Source organism: Rhineura floridana, chromosome 6 (genome assembly GCF_030035675.1).
Source record: "Rhineura floridana isolate rRhiFlo1 chromosome 6, rRhiFlo1.hap2, whole genome shotgun sequence".
Taxonomy (NCBI): domain Eukaryota; kingdom Metazoa; phylum Chordata; class Lepidosauria; order Squamata; family Rhineuridae; genus Rhineura; species Rhineura floridana.
Genome location: NC_084485.1, coordinates 7675682 through 7693506, shown reverse-complemented (window position 1 = coordinate 7693506; position 17825 = coordinate 7675682). Strand labels below are relative to the sequence as shown.

At 47.6% G+C, this 17825-nt stretch overlaps 2 protein-coding genes across 2 annotated transcripts in view; one reads left to right on the top strand and one right to left on the bottom strand.

Annotated features, from left to right (window-relative positions):
- The window catches only part of LOC133387018 (tyrosine-protein phosphatase non-receptor type substrate 1-like), a 31956-nt gene extending 30375 nt beyond the window's left edge, over positions 1-1581 (bottom strand). The window contains exon 1 of the mRNA XM_061630909.1: positions 1498-1581. Within this exon, the coding sequence (XP_061486893.1) occupies positions 1498-1507 (10 nt within the window). The 5' untranslated portion in view covers positions 1508-1581. The remainder of the gene's footprint in view (positions 1-1497) is intronic.
- Positions 1549-14091, top strand: LOC133387017 (signal-regulatory protein beta-1-like). Its single transcript, XM_061630906.1, has 5 exons — positions 1549-1755; positions 3637-3978; positions 6528-6842; positions 9428-9775; positions 13575-14091. Exons 1-5 carry the CDS (start codon positions 1686-1688, stop codon positions 13742-13744), a joined length of 1245 nt encoding a protein of 414 aa, XP_061486890.1. The 5' UTR covers positions 1549-1685; the 3' UTR covers positions 13745-14091.
- Positions 14092-17825: the final 3734 nt, after the last annotated feature.

Below are 17825 nucleotides of genomic sequence, written 5' to 3'. Positions count from 1 at the left end.
ACAGAGGGAAGTTGCACAAAACTTCTACGTGACGTGCACTTTGTCCTCAAGGGTGTAATGAGCTCTCCACGGATGTTGTTGATTCTGAGGAATAACCATTTGTGGCCTGAAACACATGGCAGCGGGAGGGAGGGAGGTTCCCATTGCCTTTTTGAATACAGCCTGCAGGATCAATAATCAGGTTTTAAATTTGGTGTGTGGGGGGGGGAAAGGAACAGTTTTGAGTCTGGGAGCTGAATGGGGAAAGCTGCTAATATATGTCCAACTGGTTCTTCTTATAGTTCAGTTAAAGGTTGCAATACTGTACACACACCCTGGGAATAAGTCTCCTTGAACTCAGTGGGGCTTGCTTCTAAGTAGATATTAGGGCTGGGCATCCAGTATGGAAAAATCCTGGATCCTGAACTGAATCAAGCCGATCCAAGCCATTTTGGGATTTGTCTGGCATGAGTCAAGGCACCCCTGGATTTCCCTAGGTTGGGTTAAACTCAGAGCGATCTAGAGCTGTCAAAAGGTGTGTGTGTGGGAAAAACATGAGGTTGGGCAGTGAGGAGGGGGATAGAGAAAAAAATGCAGGCAGTGCGTCTGACCTAGTTGGTCTCCTTCACCATCCCCTTCCTTGCCCTCTGACCGCATGCTTAATCAGGGTTTAAAACCTTAATTAAGCATGCAGTTTGGTGGGTGGCGAGGAGAGTACAGGGGGAGAAGGAGAGGATGAGCAGACGCTGCAGTTTCTGGACCAACCCTCAAGGGCAGCCCCGCATAGAGGGCATTACGGCAATCCAGTCTGGAGGTTACCAGTGCATGGACAACAGTGGCCAGGCTATCCCAGTCCACAAATGGCTGCAGCTGTCTTACCACATGAAGCTGGTAAAAGGCACTCCAAGCCACTAAGGTCATCTGGGCCTCTACCTACAAAGACGGATCCAGGAGTACCCCCAGTCTATGAACCTGCTGTTTCAGAGGGAGTAAGGCCCCATCCAAAGCAGGCAATTGACCAATTATCTGAACTCAGGAACCACCAACCCACAGCACTGCTGTCTTGCCATGATTCAAAGTAGGGATGGGACCCGCTGTCTAGCTGATTCAAAAGCATTCCTTCGACCTCGCAAGCCAGAATTGATTTGAGTTCATTCTTTGTCTGCTAGCCACTGCTTTTACTAATCCAGTTTTAACCCCTCATGGTGAAAGAATAGCCATGGAAAATACCTACATAAAAATCAGATCTGCAATGATAGAGAATAAGTGATTTGATGGAAACTTTGGTGCCAAATCCAAATTGGGCAGAATACTAGCACATTCCCAATTCAGAGCCAATTTATTGGGCTGAGTCCAGACTCCAGTCCAGGGCTTTCACAACCTCCCATGAGTTGATTCAAATGTTCCCGAGAAACAGAGCTGAGCGTCACCAGTCACACCTTGCCCCAAATCGGCTAGTGACCACCCCTCCCAACAGCTTCATGCAGATGTTAAATAGCATCAGGGACAGGATCTTACCCTGCAGCATCCCAACTGCAAGGAGAGGTGAGAGATAATCACCCAGTGCTCTTCTCTGAAGCCAACCCTGAAGACAGGACTGCACCCTCTGCTTAGAAGAAGGAAGCCACAGTTTCCCCTTCCTTCTGCAGAAGGAAGAAGTGATCACGAAAGACAGTACCCAGAAGGCTTTCCTCTCAACTACCCTGATGGACGCCTTTAGTCTCCTCTCTGGGCTGCCTCATTCATTGCTGCTGCTGCTCCTTCTGCAAATTTTTGGTAAGTGTAGACTGTGATGTTCCTGTATTAATGTATATATGGTAAGTGCTGTTTGTCTAGAAGATACATGGTAAGTGGAATGAAAGAGGAGGGGGGGAGTAAATGAGCAGTAGAATGCTGGATGATTGGCTGAGTGTTTGGATGGCTGAGAGTATAAATGGAAGGATGACCGTTGAATCTGGGTGGATGTGAGTGGGTTGTTTTGGTGGAGTTGGGAGGTGGGTGTGAGTTGGTGTATGTCAGGAGAGTGTGGAGAAAGAGGGAGGTGGAGTTCGGATTAGTAATAAGTCAAATATCACAGTAATAGATGAAACCATAAGCTTGTAGATCATTATCAACGTTATCTTGTTATTAATGTTATTTAATAAATACTATTTTGGTTTACCGAAGGCCTGATCCTTGGCTGGGGTTTCACAGACCAGAAGGGAGGGTAAGGTAATGACCAAGGCTGAAGGGAAACGGTAACAAATGGTGGCAGCGGTGAAGAGGAGAAGATAACATTATAAGTATCCAGAGCAACCCCGAGTTCTGAGTTATCTGCATTGATACAAGGGGGTTGGGAACAGCATAGGCACGCAGTCACAAATATAACCGGATAGGGAGACTCAGGCAAGGTTTCTGGGAACATTGGTTGTAGAACGTGACTGGTGGTGCTGCCTAGCAGGGGGATCTATTGAGATCTGTGCTAGAGCGGAGAGAGAAACCATAAAACAAGACAGTCCAGACTGGTGGAGTCCCTGGTGGTGCCTAGTGAAAGGCAGTAGCCACGAGCAGGTAGGAACCTGACAGGGAGAGCCAGGGAAGGGCGTCACATAGACTTGCAGTGTTACTCAGATTTCCGCACATCTACTAGAGCAGCCTTTGCAAACCTGCTGCCTTCCAGATGACTACAACAGCTCTCATTGGCACAACTCTGCTGGCTGGGGCTGATAGGAGCTGATAAGAACCAAAGGGCACCACCTGGAAGGAGAATGCAAGGCAAGTGCAGGAAAGGTACTTGATCTCCTCACTCTGATCACTGCTTGTATGCTCAGAGAGGGCAAGTGAACAAGCAGGGGCAGCAAACAGAAAGGGCCGATTTCAGCTTCTCTCAGTTTTACAATTTTCCAGTCTTCAGTTCTCCACATCACCTTGTGGGGAAATGGGGCTTAGGAGACAGAAATGAAGCAGGAGAAAGACTGATTGAATTTTGTGAAGCCAATAATTTGTAAGCCCCATTTCCCCACAATTCCTAGTTCTTCTCTGTGCCCTAGTTTTGCATTCCAGTCCCTCATGATTATCAAAACATCTTGTTTTGATGTGTGATTAATTTCTTCCTGTACTTGTGCATAAGAGCACTCCAATTCCTCCTCTTCTGTGTTTGCTGTTGGAGCATAGACTTGGATGATGGTTATGTTAATAGGTTTCCCCTTTAATCTCATTGATATCACTCACTCAGACCTTGTGTTAGGTAGATTCACCTTTAAATGTGAACGTACCAAATTTCTCCTCCAGCTGAGAGTCACATTAGGAGACCAAGAGAGAGATGCTGGCTGGGAGCAGCAATAATTGGGGGGGGGACCCCAACGCTTTCTTCTGGCATTGTTCCAACCAAGGGCAGTGCCCAAGAGTACTTTCTCTGTTGGTGGCAAGCAGGAAGGAGAGTGGAGCTTGGTGACAGACAGTCAAGGTAGCCTTGGCTTCTAACTTCCACCTGCCAGAGGCATGAAAGTCAGGTGCATTTGTGAGCGTTGGAGCTGGGATGTTCCCATAAAGCATGCACCCCTGATTAAATGCTTGTGAGAAGAGCTGGGGGGAGCAGGGCTGTTTTTCTGCCCCACAGCTGAGGAACTCACACTGTTGGGAGGAAAGAAGCTGACACTGGTATTTGTTTTGCTGCAGGTGCCCAAGGCCAGGATCTGCAGGTGGTGCAGCCTCCAGGACCCTTGTCAGTGTCGGCAGGAGAGACCCTCACTCTGAATTGTGACTTGATTGGGCGTAGTCCACCAGGAGGCGTGAGATGGCACAAGGGCTCTGACAGAAAGCAGCCACCCATTTACAGTGACCGAGAAGCGTATTCTTCCCGGGCAACCAGGATTTATAATGTATCACAAACAGACTTCAGCATCCGCCTCAGCAACATCCGACCCGAGGATGCCGGGACCTATTATTGTGTCAAGTACAGGGCAGGAAGCCCAGAGACGGAATACAGATCAGGAGCGGGCACTGAGGTGTCTGTGATTGGTAAGTGCCCCTCAAACTCTCGTCCCCAAGGAGGAAAATCTGCCGCACTCGCCCCAGAAGTTCCATGTTGCACACAAATGCAAAGGCCTCTAAGGAACCTCAGTGTTTTTTAAAAAATGAAAAGCAGCCTGCAGGGGTGTGCATGTCTGAGTGGAAGACTGATGGAAAGAGAAAGGGTGCACGGCTCTTTCCCTGCTGGGTGCTTGTCTGCTCAAAATCTCTTTTTTTCCCCTCCCCTGTTATGGAAATATGTATATATATATGCAGAGATCCTCAGTGGTCTGAGCTGCATGTGCCAGTGTGTATATTTATATTAGAAGCAGGCTTTTCCCCTGCATTTATATCACTGAGTCTTCAGACTTAGTAAAATAAGAAAAGTTACTTTATTTATAGAAATACATAGAAGATGGGAAAGGCATACCTAGTTCTAACTAAGTTGGAAACACAATGCCCAGACTTGGGTGTTGCCCTCATGGCTCAGGAGAGAGAGCAAAGACGTCTCCTGTGTCCTCGGATGGTTGAAGAAGAAGACAAGGAGGGACAGGTCAGCTTCCCTGAGCATATCAGTTTACAACGGAAGGAAGTAGGTAGAGAACAGCACAGGTAAAGGTAGGCAAGCCTAGTCAGCTGGAGGATCCTAACTCTGTCTTCCTTCTGGAACACACACAAAAGTACCCAAACAGGAGTTGCTCTTGCCCCACTTCCAACATCCCCCAGGGTCCAAAGGCTGCTTTTCATTCTTTGAAAGTCTAGCCTTCATTACGAGCATTTATGTGTAATGTGTACTTAACACCCTTTAGAAACGCAGCCAGGTGGACAACCTATTGCAGGGGTGAGGAACACTTCTCAACTTGAGGGCCGCATTCTCTTATGGGCAGCCCTTCCAGGGGCCACATACCAGTGGTGGGCAGGGGCAGAGGCAAAGAGTGGGTGGAGCAACGGGTGTGAAATGTACCTTTGTACAGTAGGCTAGTTTTTACGTGCACACGCCCCTCCATTCTCCACCCAGGCTAGCAGGAGGCATTCTCGGAGTTCAAGACACATTCTACCTAAACAGAAATACTCAAGGAGAGTGTGAAGCAGGAACAATGAGGGGTGTGGCTGGAGAGGGGGTATGGGTTGGGGAGAGTCCCAAGGGCCAGATATTCTCATTTTCCCACTAGCAAGTTCTCTTGTGACTAACCTTTATAAGAAACAGCTCTCATAATGCCTACCATGTAGTAGGAACTGCATTCCATGGGAATAGGTGGCCTTGCCCTGCCCACCACCCCAGCCTGGTCTGATTTCCTAATTGATCTGAGGTGAAAAATTAAAATGTACTGCCTTCAAGTCGATTCCGACTTATGGAGACCCAATGAATAGGCTTTTCATGGTAAGCGGTATTCAGAGGGGGTTTACCATTGCCTTCCTCTGAGGCTGAGAGGCAGTGACTGGCCCAAGGTCACCCAGTGCGCTTCGTGGCTGTGTGGGGATTCGAACCCTGGTCTCCCAGGTCTTAGTCCAGCACCTTAACCACTACGCCATACTGGCTCTCTTTTTCCATTCTCTTAATTACCTGGCCATTTGCTGATGGTTCAGAACTTAGTCTTGAAGCCCTGGATTGGGCTGCAGAAATGGAATCATCAAGTTGCTGGCACAGGGGTCATTGATGCAATGCCTGCAGACGCCAGCATGCCCACCAACACCTTCCATGGTGCCTGTGAAAGGTCCCAGTAAATGTCCCCTGAAAAGGCCACCATGAGACAGTTTGCTCTTGCTCTGTTCTTGCTTGCACTGACTTGGCCTCTCCTATGTTAAATGTGCTCCCTTAAACATGCCCACATTTCACTGGATGCCAGGACTGGACGCCCACCCTCCCTTCCATTCTGAACAGAGGAGAGGTGCAAAGAGTAAGGACCATTAAGGGCTGATGTAAGTGCCTTTTTCCCCATTGATGGAGGGCATGCCCTCATCATTTTGTGGTCTTGTCTCTAAGACATCATTTTGTGGTCTCTGTCTCTAAGGCATCATTTTGTGGTCTCTGTCTCTAAAAGAGATGGAGAAGACATTTTGTATGATGCAACTCTGTGACTGGCACCATGGCGCACTCTCAAAACTGGCCCAGAACAGGTTGGCAACTCTTGGCTAGCGCAATGAGCATGAGAGGCATGGGCGCCATGAGCATATGATGGTTTGACTGTTAAGTTTTCTGTTTTTTCAAACCCACATAATAAACACAAATAGTCATGGAGTCAAGATGGCCTAGGCCACTGTACTTCAACCTTGGGTCCCCAGATGTTGTCGGACTACAACTCCCATCAGCCCCAGCCAGCTTAGCCAATGGCCAAGGATAATGGGAGTTGTAGTCCGACAACATCTGGGGACCCAAGGCTGAAGAACAGTGGCCTAGTGTGTCCTCAGCCACATGTTCACAGTGCAGCTTTCAAAATAGTCCAAGTTTGGAGCAAAGCCAGGCAGAAGGAGCTCTGCTTTGTAGGAAGGATTTCCCTTGGGATTGGGTCCTATTCTGCAGGGAATACCTGATGATGTGTCAGTGCTTCCTCCCGCAGCCACCCCATCCCAACCATCTATCAGCGGCCCCACGAGCAGAGTGCAGTCGGGAACCTCGGCAACTTTCAACTGCACCTCGGACAGATTCTCCCCCCGAGAGATCAGAGTCACCTGGCTGAAAGGCATGAGCTGGATCAAAGCCCCAAAGCCCATTGTTTTGCCAGAAGGCGAGAGCATCTCCTACCAAGTCCGGAGCACAGCAGAGGTGCCACTCACAAAAGACGATGTGAAGTCCCAGCTCATCTGCCAGATCGACCACGAAACCTTACAGAGTCCCCTGCAAGAGGTTTTTAGACTTGGAGAGATCCTAAGAGGTACGAGGACTCTCAGATGGGGGGTCATGGCAAGGACGGGAAAGAGGCTGTGGATCTTGGATAAAAAGAACAGTTGGGGGTTGTTGCCCCTCTGGGCTCCTTGGAGGTGGGAAGGGAGAATATACAACTATGAATCTCCATTATCAATCTTCCAAAGAGCATCTGGCTGGAGTCAGCTTGATGCAACAAGGCAACTCTTGTGCTCTTAAGAATGAGGCACAGTCTAGGAGGACTTTGGGGAAAGATTTGGCATGAGGAAGGGAACATGTGCTAGGGCAAGGCTAAGATCCAGCTTTCCGTCTGTGTGGCTTGATTTGATTTCCTTCTTGGTAGGGCTGAAAATAGAATAATGCCAGGTATAGCATGGGGGATTTCTACACTTGTGAATGGGCCACCTGACTTGCCAATAACTCTTGCTTAACCCTATTGAGTTGGCTGGGGTGAGAGGCCAGGAGAGTTGGAGACCCCCCTCCCCAATAGACTTCATTGACAAAAGTCTTTCTCCGGATCTTCAGTATGCAGAGGTGAACTTTTTCTCTAACGGGGCAGCTTTGAGGCAGGCTACCCATAACATGCAAGCACCTGCTGGTCTTCTTGCTGTTGAAGCTCCTTTTGGACAGGGAGTGGGGACAAATGGGAAGGGTTACGCAGCAGGGCAAGGGTCAAGTGCCCCTTCCACCTCTCCCCTATGCTGCTGCTTCACTCTTAAATGCCCTTTCCCAAAGCAGTGAGCAAAAGGGCCAAAGGTAAGCATGGAGCGTTCACGGTGGTCCTTAGGGATGTTCAGTCAAGGGGAAATGCATTTCCTCCTTCCAGGATGGAGGCTAAGGCAGAGCCACACACCAGCTTAAAAGAAGGCCAAATGTGCATGGGGTGCCTGTCCAGCCTCCACAGTCCACACACCCACTCAACAGCATCACACCAAGAGCACATGATACTGGAATGTGAATGGAGCCCTGTAGAGCCACCTTTGCCAACCTGGCACCCGGCAGATGTTTTGGACTACAACTCCCATCACCCTAGGCAGCACAGCCAGTGAAGTCTGAAAAAGCTGGAGGGTGCCAGGCTGGCCAAGGCTGCTACGGAGTGTGCAAACTGTCTGCACCAGGGAAGGACAACTGCTTGAGCTGGGCGGTGGACCCTGTTTGCCTACGTTGCTTCAGGGCTTTATGGCCCCAGGCTGACCCCACAGATGAGAAATTGGCAGCCCCCCCCCCAGGATCAAAGGGGAGGATATCCCACTGGGATAGGCTGGCTCTGAAGTGACACCTTGTGTGCTGGTGAGCAGGATGGCTTCTCAGGCAGCTTTCTAAAAGCACAGGGAGGGCCCATTGCTCTGCCCAGCCCACAAGCAAAGGGAGGGGCCACCGGGGCGGGGGCTGCTGATGTTGCACCAGGGTGGAGCTTCTGAGAACGCTGAGGAAGGCAACAAACCCACCGGTGCAGCCTCCTCTCCCATGGCATTGCAAGCTGAACTGCCCCTGTTGAGTGCTGTCCTGCTTTAGAGCTCTTAAAGGGACAGCAACCCAGCCCTGATGGAACAGAGCAACTGCCTGTTGCTTGCCTTGCTAGAAAATTGTGAGCTGAATTTTTGCGCAAGTTCTGGCCTTTGCCCCAGAAACCAGAAACCAAAACCAAGGAGGCCAGAAGAAGAGCCTGGTTCCTCGATCAGGCCAAAGGAGGCCCATCTGGTCCAGCATCCTATCCCCACAGTGGCCAATCAGATGCCTCTTCTGCAAAGCCCCAAAAGCAGGACCTGAGTGCCGCGGCTCTCTCACCACCGTGAGGCCCAGCAACTGGCTTACTGCCTCTGACAGTGGAGGTAGGAAATGGCCATCATGGCTAGTAGTCACTGATAGCCGAATCCTCCGTGAATTTGTCTAATTCTCTTTTAAAGCCATCCAAGTTGGTGGCCATCACTGCCTCTTGTGGTGGCAACTTCTATAGTTTAACTACATGCTGCATGAAGAAGTACTTTTTTGTGTGAGCCCTGAATCTTCCAACAATCAGCTTCTTTGGATGTCCTTGAGTTCTAGTGTCACGAGGGAAGGAGAACTTTAACCACTTTCTCCACGCCGTGCATAATCTTATGCATCTTTACCAGGAATGCAATTCCAGCCCACCTGGGAATCCAGGAACCATTTCTCCTATCAAATATCATAGAATAGAATCATAGAATAGTAGAGTTGGAAGGGGCCTATAAGGCCATCGAGTCCACCCCCTGGGCTCAATGCAGGAATCCAAATCAAAGCGTTCCCGACAGATGGCTGTCCAGCTGCCTCTTGAAGGCCTCCAGTGTCGGAGAGCCCAGTACCTCTCTAGGTAATTGGTTCCATTGTCGTATGGTCTAACAGTTAGGAAGTTTTTCCTGATGTCCAGTCAAAATCTGGCTTCCTGCAACTTGAGCCCATTATTCCGTGTCCTGCACTCTGGGACAATCAAGAAGAAATCCCGGCCCTCCTCTATGTGACAACCTTTCATGTACTTGAAGAGTGCTATCATATCTCAGCCTTCTCTTCTTCAGGCTAAACATGCCCAGTTCTTTCGAGGTCCTGATTCTGATTTCTTTGCCTTTGTCCATACAGTTCCACCCAGAGTGCAACTGGAAACCAAGCCACTCAATCCCATCCAGCTGAACGTCTCGGTGACCATCAGCTGCAGCGCGGAAGGATTTTACCCGGATGACATCGGCCTGGTCTTGTTGGACAATAACAACAACAAGAGCGAAATCGGAACGGCTGAGTCCGTGACTGAGAATAGAGATGGGACGTTCACCCGCAGGAGCTCCCTGGAGGTGGAGGCGACAGAAGAGAGAAACCATTCCGTATTTATTTGCCAGGTTAAGCACAACTCCCTGGCTACAATTAATGCAACAACCATGCTGATAATCAGGGCAACGGCTGGAGAAAGTGGAAGTTTCGGTCAAAAGCCAGGTAAACATGGACCTGGGCAACTGTTTTTCAGATTTTTCTCCCCTCCCCCCTCAATCCATGTTGACCGTTATTTCTCTTTTATTTGTCAACTGATATTGGCAATATATGTTATATTGGCCTTGCGAATTCTATTGCGTCCAGGGATGGCAGACTATGCTAACCTTCAGTCCTCTTCACACTTAAAGGGAAGGATCTCTGGCTCGTTGGAAGAGCAGCTGCTTCATGTGTAGAAGGTCCCGGGTTCAATCCCCAGCATCTCCCAGTAGGGCTGGGTAAAGGCCCCTCTTTGAAAACCTGGAGAGCCACTGACGTTCTGTACTGAGCTAGATGGACCATTTCCCAAGTCATGTGGCTGAGACCCTGGAGAGACATTGCCAGTCACTGTAGACCTAGGGTGCAGACATCTGATTGGGTGTAAGATAGCTTCATATATTCCAATGTAGACCTTCTCTTCCCTCCTCCACCCGACCCACACCAGAGGACCTGCCTCCCAACCGTCATGAGGAGAGCCCCTTTTGCTTCTCTTAGGACTATCAGACAAGAGCAAAGAAAAGTGATCTCCCCCAGCCCTGCCCGGAGATGCTGGGAATCGAACTTGGGGCGTTCTGCATGCAAAGCAGATGCTCTAACCACTGAGCTACAGTCCTTCTGCATGGGAGATGAGAAGGTGGGATGCCAATGGAAGGGAAAGGGCTTTCTTAGTTGCAATACCCAGGAAGTTGGCCTCTCTGTGCTCTGGGACATCTGGCTTACCCCCCTCAGTTAAGATTCTGGTGCCTTGTGAAGCCTTTGTCTTATGTGTCTTGTCTCAGCAGTTTGCATTGGCTGGATCAGTTAAGTAATAAATATGGCAGGGTGGCCATCTAGTGGGCATTTTTGGTAGTATGACACTTTATCTAGACCAGTTTTCCAAACCTTCCCCCCCCACCCAAGGACAAACTGAAAATTGCTGATGGTGTTGTTGGACCACTTAATGGTTTTTCTGCCTGTTTTAGCAATTGTTTTAAATTTAACAAAAATGTAATGTACTGTGCTAGGTGCTACATGATTTTTAATTGTATTTTATTGCTTCTTTTATTATATTTCATTCTATGACAATTTGCATTTCATAGAATTCAATCTAATACAATAAAATCATAGAACTGTAGAGTTGGAAGGGGCCTATAAAGCCATCAATTCCAACCCACTGCCGTGTTCATATTCTCTCTAGAACAGGGGCAGGGAACCCTGTTCATCCTGAGGCCCAATTTCTCTTTTGGGAAGCTTTCTGAGGGCCACATGCCAGTGGTGGCCAGGCTAGGAGCCAGAGGGGACATTATCAGAGGTCAAGGACATATTCCAAATTGGGAATGACGCAAAGCAGCTCCGGATCATACCGACGCAGGCTGGATTGATCTGGAGCTCAAAACACTCTCTAAGAAAGCCAGATAGTCTGTCTCCAAAGTGTTGCAAAACAACATCATATAAGGAGAATACCAGGGTGGCGGAGGAGGGGAGCTGACAATTGCTCACTGACAGCTCTAGTTTGCAATCCAATCTTCCTGTTTGTTTTCCATCATTTTCCAATCAATCCCAGTCCCATCCTTATTCTAAAAAAAAAAATGTATCTGTGCTAGTCTTACTGGTTACTTAGGCAATGTCACTTCCCTTATCCCCCCCCCTCCAAAAAAAATTGGTCCTAATTTTTTCTGTTAGGGTTTGCATTTTCTTCCCAGCGGTGTTTTGCTTGCTCTGTCTGTTTTTATTAGTACTTTGTCAGGTGTGTCAGTAAGTCTTGTGAGTACACTGAACACAATCAGTGCACAAGCAGCCCACATACAGTGAGTGTGTAAACTAAGCTTAGCACTAGCATTATTCATTTAGTTATTTATTAAATTTATATCCTTCTCTTCCTCCCAGAAGGAGCCCAGGGCAGCAAACAAAAACACTAAAAGTACTTTAAAACATCTTTAAAAACAAAAGACTTTAAAACATATTAAAACAAAACATCTGAAAAACATCTTTAAATAACTTTAAAAGCATCTTAAAAAGCAATTCCATCACAGACACAGACCTGGGATAAGGTCTCTACTTAAAAGGCTTGTTGAAAAAGGAAGGTCTTCAATAGGCGCCGAAAAGATAACAGAGATGGTGCCCGTCTAATATTTAAGGGGAGGGAATTCCAAAGTGTTGGTGCCGCAACACTAAAGGTCCACTTCCTATGTTGTGTGAAACAGACCTCCTGATAATTATTTCAGGTATCCTGGTCCCAAGCTGCATAGGGCTTTGTACACCAAAACTAGAACTGTAACCTGGCCCAGTAGCTAATGGAAAGCCAGTGCATTTCTTTCAACAGCAGGGTAACATGTTGGTGATATCCTGCCCCAGTGAGCAGGTGCGCCACCACATTTTGCACCAGCTGCAGCTTCCGAACCAACCTCATGGGCAACCCCAGATAGAACATGTTACAGTAATCCAGCGCGGAACTTATCAGTGCATGGACAACAGTGATCAGGCTATCCCGGTCCAGAAACGGTTGCAGCTGTCTTACCAGCCGAACCTGACAAAAGGCACTCCTAGCCACTGAGGTCACCTGGGCCCCTAGTGACAAAGATGGATCCAGGAGCACCCCCAGACGATGGACCTGCTCTTTCAGAGGGAGTACGACCCCATCCAAAGCAGGCAAATGACCAATTATCCGACCTCCGGAACCGTCAACACACAGTGCCTACATCTTGTAAGGATTCAGACTCAGTTTATTGGCCCTCATCCTGCCCACCACCGAGTCCAGGCACTGGTCCAGGGACTTGGTGGTGGGCTGGATGAGAGCATGAGGTATCTTCGTGATAGCTGCGGTGCCAGACGCAGGATGGCAGAGGTGCTGGCAGCAGCAGCAGACTAGCTAGACTGGTTCACCCCCAGTCAGGCTAGTCCTTTCTAGGACTGCTAATTGCATGCACCTATGCTTTTTAAGAATGGCTATTTTGGTTTCCCAATGCAAGTGAATGGGAGTACCCAAGACATGGGTCATGATTCACATCCGTAGCATGGGTCAAAACAGCGAGGGCACGAATCAGTCCATGCTGAACCTGAATGACCGTATCAGGCTCTGAACTGAATCGGGGCAAGGGAGGCGGGGTTGCACAACCCTAGTAACTATTTCCATTGGCACTGCTTTCATGACACCTCCAAGCTTCATATGGACCCAATGCAATGACAGAACACCATGTGAGCTGAGACTTTTTCAATGACTTTAATGTCCGGATACTCTGCATCCTCGCAACGAGGCTGAACATTTTATTGTATTTGGATTGTAGCCTATTAAGCCCTACTCAGAGTAGACCCAAGTGAGTCATGTTCATTAACGTCAATGGGTCTACTCTGAGTCGGCCTAGCATGGGATGCAACCCTTTCTTTTAACATTGAAAAAGGATTTTTTTAATCTACAAGACAAAATGTACAAAAATGAATTATGTTTATGAAAAGTAGGCATAAAAATGCATATAGTACTATTAAGCAATTCATTTATATGTCATTTATTTGCCAGAAAAATGTTGGTAAAAATGGGTACATTGAAGGAAATGCACACTAAAATTCTGATGAATTCTTATGAGGACTTTAGAAAAGAAATCTGCAAACTGATGCAGAAATGTGGTAAAAAAGTAAAACCTGAGAACAGCTGATTTGCTCGTCCCAAGTGCTTCCATGTACCTTCCTTGATTATGTCTCAGTCTCTGGAGAGAATCTCTCCTTGCTGTTGTGCAAAGCGTTTCCTTTCTGGTTGCCATTCATTGGCTGATCGACTGTCATTTCCTTGCAGGTCAGTGGCTGGACTCCAGCACCAGCCTCTGGATCGGACTTGTCCTGGCTAAACTTGTACTTGCCCCTTTCCTTTTATACCTTTTCCTAAGAAAAGAAGGTGGCAAGATGAATCCAAGATGCACACCTGTGAGTCCCCATGGACAGGGACTGGCAGAGGGTTCTATTTAGAACTTGTGTGCATCTCAAGGTGATGGTGGACAATGCCCTACACAGCTGAGGACCAGGATACTTAAAAGATCATCTCACCCCTTATATGCCTAACCTATCCCTCTGCTCTGCAGAAGAGGGACTCCTGCAGATACCATCTCATCAAGAAGTCCTTTTTGTTAGGCCTTTAGTGTGGTGGCACCTACCTGTTGGAATTTCCTCCCATTACAGAATAGACAGGCACCATCTCTGTTGTCTTTTTGGCACCTGTTGAAGACTTTTCCTTTTTCAGCAAGTGGAGATTTTTATTCTGTATCTGCGTTGGATTGGAAATTGTTTTTATGTACTTTTTTATTGTTAATCACTTCAGAATGTTTCATGCAAAAGTTTCATAAATGAAATAAACAAATAAATCTTCTGTTCTGCTCTCTTGTCCTAGCGTGAAATTGAAATAAGGAAAATGGATTGGAAATAAGGAAAATGTATGAAGTGAACATTTGCTAGAAATGTGTAAGACAATCGATCTGATGCAGGAAAGGACCACAGAGGACAGCTATATATAGGCTACGCTAGTGAAATAAAACAAGAACTGCTTTCATTTCTTTGTTTCTTTTTGCCGCCTGGCATCCATCTTGGAACCAAACCCAAAAACACATGTTCAGGCCCTGTCTGCACTATACATTTAAAGCAGTCTTTTACCACTTGGGACAGCTCCTTGAAGGTTCGGACTAAAACCCAGTGATTCAGTGCCCCACTGACAATGGAGCCGCCAGTCTCCACTGATCCTGGGGCCTGTAGCAAGTTAAGGGTGATGAGGATTTGTCAGGAGACCCCTATTCCCCTCACAGAACTACCATTCCCAGAGTTCCCTAGGAAGAGGGATTCACTATTGAACCACTCTGGGAATGACTGTTTAAAGTGGTATTATACGGATTTAGATGTATAGTGCAGGTGGGACCCCCAAAATGAACTGCTGCTTGACCTAGGTCACTGGAGCCAGCACTGGGAGCTGCACTTTGCCAACATGTATTTCTGACAGGGTATCGCTGGGCAGTTAGTGCTTGGGAAAGCCAGTTACAAGGGCTGCAACGGGGCTCCACAGGTGGGGCCTCAGTCCCAAGTTTTCTGAAGAAGCACTTTTGCCTTTTAGCCAATAGCTGTCAACCACATACAATCATAAAATAATAGAATTGGAAGGGGCCTCTAAGGTCATCGAGTCCAACCCCCTGCTCAGTGCAGGAATCCAACCTAAAGAATATCCAGCAGGTGGCTGTCCAGCTGCCTTTTGAAGGGCTCCAGTGTTGGAGAGCCTACCACCTCCCTAGGTCATTGGTTCCATTGTCGTACCACTCTAACAGTTATTATTTCTTTATTTATTAGATTTATATCCTGCGCTTCCTCCCAGTAGGAACCCAGGGCGGCAAACAAAAGCATTAAAAACACTTTTAACACATCATAAAAACAGACTTTAAAATATATTAAAACAAAAAGACCATTAACTTCCAGTTAAGGAAGTTTTTCCTGATGTTCAGCCTCCTATAACTTGAGCCCATTATTCCGTGTCCTGCACTCTGGGACGATCAAGAAGAGATCTTGGCCCTCCCGTGTGACAATCGTTCAAGTACTTGAAGAGTGTGTTGGGGAAATTTTAAATATAAACAATAAGCAAAATATATTATTTTATAAAGCTATAAAGGTTTATAACATTTTAATAGTGTAGTTTAACATTTAATAAGTTTAGTAGCCAACCAGAACCCTTTTTTCTTTTTCTTCTTGGAGCTGTCTTCCCTGACTGCGTTGGTTTGTTTGGAACAACTTGTACTCTAAACAATTATGATAACACTGAATAGAAACTGAATTCTCCAAAACATAGGAAAAATTGCAGTAGCTAAAATGCTTGCCTAAATTGCTTAGCTCATTAGCTGGACTACTCAGCTCATGCCGAAAATGTACTTTTATGTGAAGTACTGAACATTGCCAAATTCACCAGAACATGATGCAGAAAATACAGTGCCTATACCTGTGCAAATGCCTGTGTAATACTGTAATGCCTATGTCAGTGATGTGTAACCTCCTGATTGGTAGATGCTAAAGTCTTTGTCCTGAAATGTATAAAAAAAACCAGGCAACCAGTGCCATGTGGCAGTTCTTCACTCACGCAGAGGGAGACTGACCATGCGTACACTTGTCATCCAATAAAGGCCTACCCTTTTGCTGCAAGCCTGTGTCTTCAATTCCCTCAAGGACCCCCAGTCCCACAAACTACAAAATTCCCCTTCTATCATAGCTCCCCTCAGTCTTCTCAAGGTCAAACATGCCCTGTTCTTTCACTCTTTCCTCATAGGGCTTTGTTTCCAGTCCCCTGATCATCCTCATTGCCCTCCTCCGAACCGTTCATTTGTCTGCATCCTTCTTAAAGTGCGGTGTCCAGAACTGAACACAGTACAGTAGGGCCCCGCTTTTCAGCATTCTGCTTCTCGGCATTCCACTAATATGGCTGTTTTCAATTACAGTAGGGCCCCACTCATATGGCACTTGTTCCGCTTTTTCAGCATTTTTCAGCATGACGCACTCCAAGAAGGGCGTCAGGCACCATTTCATTGTCAGGGTCCACTTTTTGGTGATTTTCACTTTTCGGCGGAGGTCTGGAACCCAACCTGCCGTATGATTGGGGCGCTATTGTACTCACGATGAGGCCTAACCAGTGCCGAATAGAGAGGAACCAATACTTCATACAATGTGGAAACTATACTTCTGTTAATGCAGCCTAAAATAGCATTTTGCCTTTTTTGCAGCCACATCACACTGTTGGCTAAAGATAAACATATCTTACTCGGCAACATCTGGAGGGGCACAGCTAGTTCCCCATCCCTGGAGTATAGGAATCCAAATTTGCTCAGATTTAGGAGGAGGAAGCCACCATTTCCTGTTTCCTTCTGCAGAGGCAAGACAATGCGAAAAGAGATGAAGCAAGACACAGCACAGAAGGGTTTCCTGTCTGCCACCCAGATGGCCGCCTCAAGTCCATTCTCTGGATCATCTTACCCACTTCTGCTGCAGCTTCTTCTGCAAATGCTGGGTGAGCGTTTAAATGTAGAAATTAGACTTGCCGTGTTGCTCAGATTTCTAGCTGTGTTAGTCCACTACAGGCCATAGTTTTGCAAGCCATAGTTCAGAGGAGGGCAACCAGAATGATCAAGGCGATGGAGCGACTCCCTTACGAGGAAAGGTCACAGCATTTGGAGCTTTTTAGTTTAGAGAAAAGACGGGTCAGAGGAGACATGATAGAAGTGTATAAAATTATGCATGGCATTGAGAAAGTGGATAGAGAAAGGTTTTCTCCCTCTCTCATAATACTAGAACTCGTGGACATTCAAAGAAGCTGAATGTTGGAAGATTCAGGACAGACAAAAGGAAGTACTTCTTTACTCAGCGCAGAGCTTGGAAAAGTTACTTTTTTGAACTACAACTCCCATCAGCCCCAGCCAGCATGGCCACTGGATTGGGCTGATGGGAGTTGTAGTTCAAAAAAGTAACTTTTCCAAGCTCTGAGTCTCACCACATAGTTAAACTATGGAATTTGCTCCCACAAGATGCAGTAATGGCCACCAGCTTGGATGGCTTTAAAAGAAGATTAGACAAATTCATGGAGGACAGGGCTATCAATGGCTACTAGCCAGGGGCGTCACCAGGGCGATGCGGCAGGTGCGGGCCACACCGGGTGACACCACCAGATTGAGGTGACAACCAGAGCCACTCCCCCCAGGCACCGCCTAGGCACCAACGTCTTTGCATGGCGCGCTGGCTGTTAGAAGTTGGAAGCGGCGGCAGATAACGAGGCGGAGCGCTCCTGGGCCCTGTTGTTCGGCCGCATGCTCCTAGAGGCTGCGTGCGCGCTTCGCCGCGAACGTGATCGCTCGGAGAGAGAAGGCACTGTGGGCCGCACCGGGTGACACCAACCCTACTGACGCCACTGCTACTAGCCATGATGGCTGTGCTCTGCCACCCTAGTCAGAGGCAGCATGCTTCTGAAAACCAGTTGCCAGAAGCCTCAGGAGGGAGAGTGTTCTTGCACTCGGGTCCTGCTTGTGGGCTTCCCCCG

Bases quoted from the DNA above. Each gene is read 5' to 3' on its own strand.
- LOC133387017 (XM_061630906.1), top strand. From the start codon at position 1,686: ATGGACGCCTTTAGTCTCCTCTCTGGGCTGCCTCATTCATTGCTGCTG. The intron at 1,756-3,636 runs GTAAGTGTAGAC...GTTTTGCTGCAG, and splicing joins GCTCCTTCTGCAAATTTTTG to GTGCCCAAGGCCAGGATCTG. The intron at 3,979-6,527 runs GTAAGTGCCCCT...TTCCTCCCGCAG, and splicing joins CACTGAGGTGTCTGTGATTG to CCACCCCATCCCAACCATCT.